Source organism: Carlito syrichta, unplaced genomic scaffold (assembly GCF_000164805.1).
Source record: "Carlito syrichta isolate Samal-C Ts95f unplaced genomic scaffold, Tarsius_syrichta-2.0.1 Scaffold144990, whole genome shotgun sequence".
NCBI lineage: Eukaryota > Metazoa > Chordata > Mammalia > Primates > Tarsiidae > Carlito > Carlito syrichta.
The window spans coordinates 252,296-264,921 of record NW_007089086.1 but is presented as its reverse complement, the minus strand read 5'-3'; the positions used below and the strand labels follow the sequence as shown (position 1 = coordinate 264,921).

At 40.5% G+C, this 12,626-nt stretch overlaps 1 protein-coding gene across 1 annotated transcript in view; it reads left to right on the top strand.

Annotated features, from left to right (window-relative positions):
* Positions 1-12,626, top strand: part of UNC80 (unc-80 homolog, NALCN channel complex subunit) — a 118,908-nt gene that overhangs the window by 14,804 nt on the left and 91,478 nt on the right. Inside the window, exons 3-5 of the mRNA XM_008050368.2 lie at positions 993-1,193; positions 9,637-9,744; positions 11,207-11,345. Coding sequence (XP_008048559.2) covers positions 993-1,193; positions 9,637-9,744; positions 11,207-11,345 — 448 coding nt within the window. The remainder of the gene's footprint in view (positions 1-992; positions 1,194-9,636; positions 9,745-11,206; positions 11,346-12,626) is intronic.

Below are 12,626 nucleotides of genomic sequence, written 5' to 3'. Positions count from 1 at the left end.
TTATGATTTTTGTTTATCTTTGTCTCGAAGAAGCAAGGCTCCTCATTCCTGGAAAAATCTGTGGCAGCCCTGCCTGGGAGGTCTGCTTGTCCTTGTCCTTGCAGACTTGCTTTTTGTTCTCCATCCAATATGGCACAAAGACCCTTGCAAGTTATGTGTCAAGGTGGGAGCTAGTCTCATGAAAGATGGAAGCATTCAGAGGATTATCCTATGCACATCTGATAAATTTTGTGGCTCTGGGTATGCTACTGCCTTTTTTAGGATGACTGCTTAAGACAAAGGGCCATCTTTTTTTATTTTAAAATGATCATATCCTTAAATCAACTGAGTTCTTTCCTGGAATTTTAATGGACAATTCTAGGAGATATGAAGATTTGATCCAGATTAAGCTGCAAGAGAAAAGCTAACATATCCCCAAAAACCAGAGGAAAAAAATAATCATTTCACAGAGAGCAAAAATAAAGCTCTTCAGCAGGGTTCAAGTTCCAGTTGAAGATGCTTGACTAGAGTGGAAGAAACAGAGATGTTTACAAGTTTCACCTAAGTGGGTTGGAGTTAAAAATGCCCTGCAGTAGTCAAAAGTCAGCCAGATCCTCTGAGGCAGACCTTCTCAACAGTCTGTGCTTTTCCATCTGGGTCCTTCCGCAAGATAAGAGTTGGGGAGAAAGTGAGTTTTTAAGTTCATAATGTCTATTTGAAAATATTTGAAAATCATACACTCCACAGTCATCGTTCTGAGCTTTTAAAGATCTGGTAACCTTTTTCTGTTTCAAAGAGCTCCTCCTATAAAGTCTGGATGGGGGGGAGAACAAAAAACCAAGCAGATAAAGGCATGCAACTCTTTGTTCCTCTTTTGGAATTACTGAGTTCAAAGTGGTTTCAAGACCCGTCCAGGGAAGTACCTATACTAAATTCCTGTCCTCCGCCTCACAAAAACGTTCAGTCTGCTCCTTAGTTGCCCAGTTAAGTCTCAGAGATGTTGTGTCTTCCAGGTCATGATCCTGCTGTGCAATCAGCAAAGTTTCATCTGCACCCATGTCGACTACTGCCATCCCCACTGCTACCTGCACCACAGCCGCTCCTGTGCCCGGCTGGTCAGAGCCATCAAGCTGCTGTACGGGGACAGTGTGGACTCCCTCCGAGAGAACAACCACCTCGGCAACGTGGCTCTCCGGGGCAAGAAACAGAAAGAGGTAAGCAAATGATCACTGGTTAACATGCCAGTTCTAGGGAGCATGATGTCCAAACAATGTTTTCTCTGGAAATAAAAATGTTCAGGCAACCGCAGCTGTATAAACTAGGCTACAAGTCTGTTTGGCTCTGAGCAAAGGCAGAAGATGAGCCAAGAAAGACAAACGTTTTGCCTTCTTGTCCAGGAGGAAACATAGAATCTATCCCCAGGCTCTGTCTTATTTCTATAAATAAATATGAATGGATAGGGGTGGGTGGTGGTGGTGAGCAAATTATTGTGGTAGGTAGAAATATGCCTCTTCTACCATGGGCACATCCTAATCCCTGAAAACTGAGTATGTTAACTCACATGGAAGAAGACATTCTGCAGATGTGATTAAGAATTTTAGAATGAGACAAGTATCCTGGATTATCCAGGTGGCTCCCTTATGACATAAGGGGCCTTCTAAGTGAAAAAAAGTCGGGAATGGGAATCAGAGACAGAGAAAAAGCGGCAGTGAGAGACGCAGAGGTCAGTGATGCAGGGACTTGAGCCAAGACACGAGGCAGCTTCTAGAAACTGGAGAAGATGAAGAATGGATCATCCATCCCTGGAGCCTCCAGAAGCAACGCAGATCTGCTGCTCCATTTGAAAGTGCTGACCTCCAGAACTGTAAGATACCTATTTGTGTTGTTTTCAGCCACAAAGGTTGTGGTCATTTGTTGCAGCAGTAATAGGAAATCAATACAATTTTATATTAAGAAATAAGCAACAAATGGCCTAGCTTTTCACAGACACATAGCAGAGTAATACAGCTCAATTCAGACGAAAGGGCAGTCCTTCATGAAACAATTGCATTTTCTGAGCATTCTGCTGCCTGTTCCTGACAACCACCCCAAGTTGCTGGAAGAAAGTGCAAACGGTAACCAGGGCTGCTGGGCTCCTGCCAGGGAGACTCTAAACAGCACGATAGCCAAGATGCCTGCCTGAATATGGCAGCTGCAGTTTTGCAAGGAGATTCTTATACAACACCTATTCGTTTCAACAAGAATTCATTATGCACCTGCTGATGGCACAATGTTAGGCTAGATCGTCCACTTAAAAGTAACTGAGTAGGAGCAGAGAAGCTTTCTGAGGAATTTGCAAGTCAGGTTTGGACTGGGGGTGGTGGGGAACAATAACACACACATCACCAGGCGTGGTGGCTCCAGTCTGTCATCCCAGCACTTTGGGAGGCCGAGGCGAGAGGACTGCCTGAGTCTAGCGTTTGAGACCAAGCTGGGCAACTTAGCGAGACCTCATCTCCACAATAAATTAAAACATTAGCTGGGTATGGTAGTATGTACGTGTAGTTCCAGCTACTTGAAAGGCTGAGGCGGAAGGATTGCCTGAGCCCATCAGGTCGAGGCTGCAGTTGTCATGAGCGTACCACTGCAGTCCAGCCTAAGCAACAGATAGAGTGAGAGACTCAACTCAAAAAATATATTTATAAAAAAAATATATATGCACATCAAAAACTACAGAATATGAGCAATAACAACAAAAATGTGCAGTGGAGTTGTATAGCAATTCGTGATGCTTTAACATGTACAAAGGCATTTTTTTAAAAATAACAACTTTTAAATTATGAAATCAATATATGGTTCATTTAAGAGATTTTGGATAACACAAAAGAGCCTAAAGAAAAAAATTATGTATCTCCTAAGTGAGCTAGTTCACCTTCTGGGATATGACCTTTCAGTGTTTCTTCAAAATGTTATGTGTGAGGGTAGAAGGTAGGTACATGTCATTGGCAGTGTTTTTTTATTCTGACAAATCTTTTCAAGAAGTATTTTTCTCCCCCATTTTACAAGTGAAAAATCTGTGACTCAGAAAGATAGATTGTGTACAGTTCATATCTATAATATATTCAGCTAGACTTTAACTTAGAAACATGGAATATCAGAGGCAGGGCTTTTTAAACTAGACTCAACTGCATCTCATGTTATTCAAATAATACAGTTTCTGAGGGAAGTAAAGATAGGAAGTAAATCAAGGTGGAATACTAATAAACTGCATAAACTGACAAGTGATGACATAAAAAGAAAAAAGTCCATATGTTTGTATGTATATACTAGAGAGGTGCCCCCAAAAAGCAGAATTATTTTTCAGAAAGTGGACCCCCTGGAATTCAGGTTTTCCCTGCCAGATAAGTGTTCTAGGAACCCATTGGTATCAGTGTACTAGCTAGTGTTGTTGTGGGAGGCTGCATTCAGCTTCAGTAAAATTTTTTTGAAGACTTTTTTCAATGCATTTGCCCATTTCATGATGGGTGATTTACAAGCACACCTGCCCACACTGTGCCGAGTGGTCGGCATTTTTTTGACCAAAACCAGCTTGAGCCCTGTGTCCCAACCTCCCTATTCACCTGATCTTATTTTTGTTTCCCTGCATTTAAAAAGTCCTCAAAGGGAAATGTTTTGCTGATGTGGAAGAGGTGAAACAAAAAATGACAGAAGACTAAAAGGCATCAAAATCGACAAGTTCAAAAACTGTCTTGAGCAGTAGAAAAAACATCTCGATAGGTGTGTTGCATCAAGCAGAGTGTACTTTGAAGGTGACTGAAGTGAAAACATGTTAGAACAAATACACAATGTTTTATAAATAAAATTCCATTTTGTGGGGGTTCCCCCTCATATATGTATATAAGTGACATTACATCCAAACATCAGTGACATTACATTCAAAGAAACATAAATGACTTTACAGTCAAAGAAGCTTAAATGACTTTACATTCAAAGAAAGTCTATTTTCCTTTATGTATATTTTCTCTTAATAAAAAAGACTCCCTGAGCTTTAAGATAAAGCCATATATGTTAAAAGTCGCAAAAATACGTGAACTTGAACGAATGATCATTGTTCTCCATTCACACTCAAACATTTATTGCTGCTACAGTTTTGCGCTAACTACGTCTTCATCATCTTCGTCTCTAGTCCATACATAGCCAAATCCAGATGTTCTTTAAAAAAAAAAAAGTTCTTCAGGATCCAACTCAGATGCCGTCTCCTCCCTGAAACTTTCTTTGGTCCCTCAAGTGCTAAGCACAGGGCATGGTGCAGATGAACACTAAATGTTATTTTCCTTACTTCCTTGTTCCACTAAATTATAATGCCATTTTACTCGTGTTTTTCTCATTCTTCATTCAATCACTTATCCGTCCATCTATCCACCCATCCATGCATCCGTCCTTTCATTCGTCCATCCATCCAACACACTTGAAAGAACCTGTGTACCACACTGACCCCACACTTGGTGGTGAACGTAATACCAAGCAAAAGAGACCTGGTCTCTGCCCTCGTGTGATCCACCCAATCCAGTCCGAGAGACAGACGTTAATCAAATAAGCCTCCCAAACAGATGTCAAATTGCAACAGCCATCGGTGCAATGAAAGAGTGGCACATTGTTCTGAGACAGCAGATGAATGAGGTTTTGCTTTCGACCGGGCCCAGTGAAAGGCAGCCTTTCCGATAAAGGGACAGTTGAGCTTTGACTGAAGGATGCATGTTGATCACATGCCGAATTTTCCAACCAGAAAGGTGAGGTGAGCACAAAGGACTGTGACTGGAGCATACAGGCCCGGGCTGTGGGAAGGCTTGCAGTCCATCCTGCGAGAGGTAACAAGAAGGCTCTGTCACTTAATTGTAAACCCTTTGAGAACTGAGGAATTCTCACACATCTTGTATCTTGCGTGCCACCCTATCGGAGTTCTCACTGATAGTAGAAGAACAATAAAGAGTGAGTGAGTGAGCGAGCAGAATTGTAGTCCTAGGGTGTCTCATGAGTGCTGTCCACTCTGGCTCTACCAGACCACTGAGCTGAAGTAGCAGTGAGGCTTACCGGCCTTCTGCTCTTGCTCTCACTCAGGAAAGGAAAGGAAAAGTAAAGCGAGACGAAGTGTCTTCCAACCCTGACAGATTGAAATTAGTCATTCAGGTGGAGAGCTGAAAAGATATAATGACTCTTCTGGGATAAACATTTTATTTCCAAAATGCTAGCCTCCCGCTCATGCTCTTTTCTTTGTCTCATGATGTTTTTTCCTTTGCCTGTTGTGAATCTGTCACGTAAATGAACAATGCCCGCATTTCCAGACCCAAAATGAAAATAGTGTAGGCAATAAAGCAAGAATAAAAGGAGAGCTCCGATTAGAATCGAGTCTTCTGAGCAATTGGTGTTTTATTTCTCCTTCCCTTTTAATTGGTTTTTTATGACAGAGTATATTTGTGACAGCTAGAACATTTTGTAACCCATCTAACTCTGATCAATCTGCTAATCTACATTTTAATGTGCAAGAACTCACTGTACATTCTGTTAGTCTATTTTAGTGCACTTCCAAACTTGAGGGTTTTTTAAAAAATAACTTATCATTCTATATGTATATATCACCTTTACCAAAGCATTCTGAGGTTTTTTCTCTGTGCTTATTATGCTTTGTCCAAAGCTATGTTCTAAGTAAAGTAAATGTTCAATTAATGCTTGCTTATGAAAAGAGGAGTAGATAAGACAAATTTTTTCTTTCAACAAAAAAAGGAGAATGAGTGGAGGATACATGCCTCCCCCATCGAAAAAAGGACACAGTGTGGGTAAATTTTGTAAAGCAAGAGATCAACTGATTACCTGCAGAAGTACTCTTTTTTCTAAAGCTATCTATGGATAACATTATTGTGATGGGCCAGAATGACTTTCCACCATAACATAATTCATGTGTTGAAGATTTGTAAGGCAGAGTCTCAGCATAGTGTCTTTCCCAGAAACAAGAGGAAACCCCTTTCTTGGAGGACCCAGTAGGCTGACTTCAACTTTCCCCAATTTTAAATACCTTGTTATTGTCACAGTGAATTATCTTCAATGGTCGTATCTCCTTTTCTACGTATCTTGACTTCTCATTCATTTGCTTGTTTGTCATCTGTCTTTCCTAGTCAGATACACTATCCAGGAAGACATGAACCATAAATGTTTTACTCCTCGGCGTAACTCCAGAAGTTAGCCTAGCTCCTGGCATATGGTTAAATAAAAAATTCATTCTTCAATTATTAAATGAATAAATAAAATTTTTGTTTAAAATAATCAAACATTACTTCTCTCTAGTCAATAATCCTTTGTTGCAAGGAGCAGAAACACATTCAAACTTACTCAAATAATGAGATAATTTCTTCAAAGCAGCTAGGAGAATTTCATGAAACCAGGGACAGAAAGAGAAACATGGCCAAGCCTCAAAAGGTTGAAAACCAGAGCTGCTGTCCATCTCAGGATGCACATAGTCTCTCATCTCTGCTTCTTTCTGCATCATCTCCATCTGCTCACACATCTCTTTGCCCTGACAAGCTTCTGTTGCCTTATTAATCTTGTTCTTAGACTGAAAATCTCAAGGTGGCATCATTATGTATCATCTCAGCAACCATCACTAGATGATTCAAACTCTCCGTCTCTTAATTTCCTAGGACAATAATTTAATGGGGCCATCTCCTCCTCTTTTTGAGCAAAACACCACAAGTGATAAATCCTTAACCAATCCAAGAATTGATTTTGTATTGCAAATCTAAGCAGTAGTGGTCAGGATGAGAACAGAACTCAGAGTCAATCATGATGAAATTTTCTAAGACCTATGCATAGAAGAAAATGACAGTAGTTTGAATTCTACACAATACTACAGCAAGCATTTCTCAGCATCCCTGATAAATTTGGGGGCTGTTTAGCTGCCCCCCATTGACCACAGAATCTATTCGTCAATAGATGACATACTCTATTCATGATAAATTCTGTCCTTTGGTCTTGAGTTGCTAATCTTAAGTTTCTCTACACATCCCTGCCTGATATGTAATTTTAACTACCATGTGCATCTCACAGGCTAGGAAATCTCTAACTCTTCAAGGAACCACAAATGGATGTCTTTGGAACAAGTTTACTCCATTCAATTCATATTACTTCTAGCCAAATTTTACATTAAGTCACCAAAGCAAAAAGCTTTGCTAGTATAAAATCGGGTAACACCAGTAGAGGGCCTTCACATAGAATACCCAAGTACCAATCACTCAAGTACCATCTCTGATATCTATTTCTAATTCTTATCAAGTCATTCTAAAAGAATCACCAAGGCCGGGTTCAGTGGCTCAGCTTGTAATCTCAGCACTTTGGGAGGCCGAGGTAAATGGAATGCCTGAGCCCACTGGTTTGAGATCAGCCAGGGCAACTTGGCAAGACCGCATCTCTTCAATAAATAAAAACTTATCCGGGGATGGTGGTGCATGCCTGTAGTTCCAGCTGCTTGGAAGGCTGAAGCAGAAGGATCACCTGAGCCCAGTAGGTCGAGGCTGTGGTAGCCATGAGTATGCCACTGCACTCCAGACTGCACAACAGAGTGAGACTCCAACTCAAAAAAAAGAATTACTAACCTATCAAGTTGATGTGAAACCCCTCCAATACCCTTTTCCTTTAAAACAAGGACCCAAGTATCATGAGGTCACCAGAACATGCCATACTTCCTAAGGAAATATGGTGGGATATTAAAAATTTGATACTCAGTGCGCTTTACTTCTATTTTCTATTCCCAGTAGGGAGAGTCAAATACAACCAGAGTGTCAGGAACTAACATAAATGGTCATCCTTTTTCCCCCTAAGCTGAGTATTTTCCCATATATGCCTGGTTAAATGTACAATAATTTAATCAATAAATATGTTCAAAAGTATCCCCGAAAAAGACAAAATGACCAACCAAAGGAGAAAATGATGAAGTATTCTCAAACTCAAAAATAATATTTAAAAATAATTGTAATGACCTAGGAAAATATTCATCATAAAATCACAGTGACATGAATTGTTTAAAATTGTATGCACATATGTAGCATCATCACAGTTGTGCTAAGATGCATGGGGGGGAAGGCTAAAAGGAACCAAATAATGGTTATCATTGGGTTGGGGATTACTGAGTTGTTTGTTTTCTTCATGGTTATCCTGTCCCAGATATTCTGCAATGTGGATGTACTGTTTTATAAATAGAATAAAAAGCAGGGAGATATCAATTTTAAACTATCATGACTCTTCTTGAAAGGAAGTCAGATGTTCTACCACATGTATATGAAAAATTATTGCTGTATGTGATTTTAGAACAGGTTTTAAATTACATGAAATAGGGCATGCTATTCATGTTGTATATTGATTTTACAGTCACAGAAAAAAAAAAAAACAACCAGGCAGTGCAATAGTTTTCTCCCCATATAATATGTGTTCCCAAGTATGAGCCTCCATAATTTTTTTTCTTTAGAAAACACAGTAGGAGGTCTGATTCACTTGCTTCCAAGTAGGTTAATTTAAAAAGTCTGTTCCATACCAGTCACAGAATAGATGCATTGTCTTGGGTCTTTTGTCAGAGTTTTGAAAGACTTTCTTGGAACATTCATGTACTTTTAGATTTTCCTTTTCTTTCAAAATATCTCCATCTATCACACTACGGAGCTCTGTTCAGAAACTCTTAAGAAGTTCAGTTTTTCCCTTGGCTAGAGGAGAAAGTGTTTCATTGATATGGCACTGGAAAAACAAATGAGCATTTATTCTGTATGAGGAAGACTCCCTTTTTGCATAGCCTGAAAGTTAAAAAAAAAAAAAAGGAGGAATCAGGGCTCATGATAAATAAACAAGGGCCTGTCCCCATGAGGACCAGTCTTTCTCCAGCTGCTCTGTCTGCTCCATTCCCTGGCATTTAGTAAGTTGGAGGAAGATATTGTTTTATCTGAGCTTTTATGCAAATGAATCAGGCCTATTCTGGACTCTGGTCTAGGAGACAGTTTATAAGAAGAGCTGCTGCCTCCAATAGACAAGTTTTTTTGTTTGTTTGTTTGCTCGCTTTTTTGTATTTTTTTCTTAAAGAAAGAAGGAAGGAAGGGGGAGGGATGATGATGGATGCCACGAATTTGTACTTCCTTGACAACTCCTGTCTCTGACTTTAACTTCCTAAAATTTCTCTATGAAGTACTTTCTTTCCCCCGACCAGATGGTTCAACTTATAGCATCCAACCCGATACACGGATAGGGTAGATTTTATCTGCCTTAATATTTTAAAAGATTTGTCTTTTTACCAGCTTGATGAAATATAATTAGCCCTGAAATGGAAATCAGGAGATCCATGTCCTTTCCTTATTCTACTAATAACTAGTTTTGTGACTTGGTCAAGCTACTCCACTCTCTGGATCCCAATTTCCTCAAAGACCAAAGAGGAATTTGTTACCAAGCGTCTCTTAAAAATGAGGATCTGCTTCCTTTATTACACAATTAACTGCTTTTATCAATTTTATAAAGCATGGGCCCACAAAAAGGCCTTTACCCATCCCTTCCATTAGAAGATGGTTGTCTGGAGAACTTGGGGGAAATATAGCACTGTCGGTTTTTGAGAAAGCACAGTACTCTTCATCAAATACCTCATGTTCTTTTCAGTGCTCAGATAAGTCATGCCTCAGGACACCTTCTCTGAAGAAGAGAGTTTCAGATGCCAATCTGGAAGGAAAAAAGGATTCTGGAATGCTAAAGTACATCAGACTTCAGGTACTGGCACCTGGGTCAGAAGCACTCATTAAGCGTTAACAGAGAAAGGACTCGGCAGGCTGTTTACTCGTGTCTGGGACATAACAGTGTCAGTTGACACAGTGTCATCATAAAGCCTTTTACTTGACGAGTGAGAGTGCCATCAAGTGTGCAAGGAAAAGAAATCCCTTCTTGCTAGACAGCCAGCTTTCACAGACAAGGCTGGGAGAATTTGGCTGGAACAGCAACGCTCCCCACTACAGGGGAGCTAATTTCCCCCTAGTGTCCAATGGTGACATTCATAATTGTTGGAATGAGATAGTCTGGGTTCATGTCTCATGTCTGTTGTTCTGGCTCTGAGACCATGGACAAATTATTTCGTTTTTTCTTGGTCTTAGTTGCCTTATTTATAAAATGGAGATTATAACACCAGACCTATCCCAAAGGAAAATTGCATGGATTAAATAAAATAGTGTATTTGCCCACTTATCCAGTGCTTGACACATTGTTATATTGCAATTGTAGCCTAAGCTGTAAATCACAGTATCGCCCCTCTCCCCTCAAAAGCTATGATTTTCTGGAATGTGTTTAAAATGGGGACTTGCCTAGAAACTACGTTATCTGAAATAGTGATTTAAATAGGATTTTGTGGGCTAATCTGGGCAATAAACACAATGTATAATGTGTTTCAAAGGGAAATGCCATCCAAGTTCACACTGGTTTAGGAAACTCCCTTTCTAAATGGACTTCTTCAATTAGATACTGTTTACAGTTTTCAGTGGAATTTCACTAATAGAAAGGAACATAGGATCCTTTAAACATCCATCAAGACTTTTAACACAAAGATATATTTGCTGCTGGGCACGGTGGCTCACGCCTATAATCCCAGCACTTTGGGAGGCAGAGTTGAGAGGATTGCCTGAGCCCATGGATTAGAGACCAGACTGGGCAACTTGCAAGACCTCATCTCTAAAATAAATAAAAAATCAGCCAAGCATGGTGGTGTGTGTCTGTAGCTCCAGCTATTGGAAGGCTGAAGCGGAAGGATCGCCTGAGCCCATCAGGTCAAGACTGCAGTGGCCAGGAGCGTGCCATTACTCTCCAGCCTGGGTGACTCAAAAAAAGTAAAATAAAAATAAGTCACTGCAATGATTTTTTTTAAAAAAGATATATTTGCTGGAGGGTTTCTTTGTTATTTTTTCCTGTAGAGTTGTACTCATTCTGTAGTTTATTCCTTGGGTGGTTGCAAAGCAGTTTTATGGTGAAAGTGTTATAAAACGAGTCATTTTTTTCTATGTATGCTTCAACTAATAAGGTATAAGGCTTATCATACACCATGTCAACGAAATATGCTCCCATTTTAGAAAGTGTTTTAAGGTCTCTAAGGCAAGCAGAGAGAGGGGATGTGGCTCTTAAGTTTCAGGAGGAGTAGAGCAATTCGTGTCTGAAAACATCTTGCCATATGCTATTTCCGTTTTCCCAGGTGATGAGCTTGTCGCCTGCCCCCTTGTCTCTGTTGATCAAGGCAGCGCCCATTCTGACTGAGGAGATGTTCGGAGACGTCCAGCCGGCTGCCTGGGAGCTCCTGCTCAGCATGGATGAGCACATGGCTGGGGCCGCAGGTGAGAAAGACCCCGGGGACCTCGCACCTGCTGCCACCACCATTACGGATTCCAGTGTTTAAGCAGGAAAGACGCATGCATTGTTTCCACTTCTAGTTCAGGTTGATGGCCGTGGCTGTCACTGTTCAGACTCAGAACTGTGTGCCCCAGGAAAGGGGAGCCCAGGTTTCATGTGTTCCCTCCCACTCACGATGTGGCTTGCCTAGGAGCAGCATGTCTCTCCCAGGGTGTTAGCAATTTTTTTTTTAAAAATTTATTTTAAAGATGCAGGGTACAATTCAGAGGTGGGTATACAAATGTTCATTATGCAGTTACCCTTGTGGATGAGGTGTGCTCTCCACCTTCCCTGGCAGTTTCCCACTCCTGCCAATCCCGCCCCCACCCTCCCCTGGCAGTTTCCCACTGATACCAATCCCCACGGTCCCCTCCCCTGGCAATTTCCCACTGGTGCCAATCCCTTCTTATAGTATTACAATAGTTGTTCAAGGTCTGCTTATGAGTGAGAACATGTGACACTCAGTCCTTTGTTTAGCCTCTAAATCCATCCAAGCTGCTGCAAAGTTCATAACTTTGTCCTTCTTTATGGCTGCTTAATATTCCAGCGTGTATATGTACCACATTTTTTTAAACCCAGTACTCTCTCGATGCGCAGCACAGTTGGTTCTATGTTTTTACTATTTTGAATAATGTTGCAGTAAACATGCATGTGCAGGTATCTTTTTGATAGAGTGATTTGAGTTCCTCCAGACATGTTCCCATTAGGGGTATTGCGGGGTCATATGGGAGGTCAGTTTTTAGATCTTTTAGGAATTGCCACAACATTTTCCACAGAGGTTGTACTAGTTTACATTCCCACCAACTGTGTAGAAGTGTTCCCCTTTCCCCACATCCTCTCCAGTATCTGTTGTATTTTGAGTTATTGATGATGGCCATCCTGACTGAAGTTAGGTGGTATCACAGTGTGGTTTTAATTTGCATTTCTTTTATGACTAGTGAAGCTAAACATTTTTTTCATGTATCTGTTGGCTGCTCATATGTCTTCTTTTGAGAAGTGTCTATTCATATCTTTTGCCCATTCTGTAATGGGACTTTTTGTTTTTTCTTTTCAGCACATTTGAGTTCCTTGTAGATCCTAGAGGTTAGGTCTTTGTCAGACATACAGTTGGCAAATATTTTTTCCCAATCTGTGGACTGTCTCCCCTCTCTCTTGATGATTTCTTTTTTTTCTTTTTTTTTTTTGAGTTGGAGTCTCACTCTGTCACCCAGACTGGAGTGCAGTAG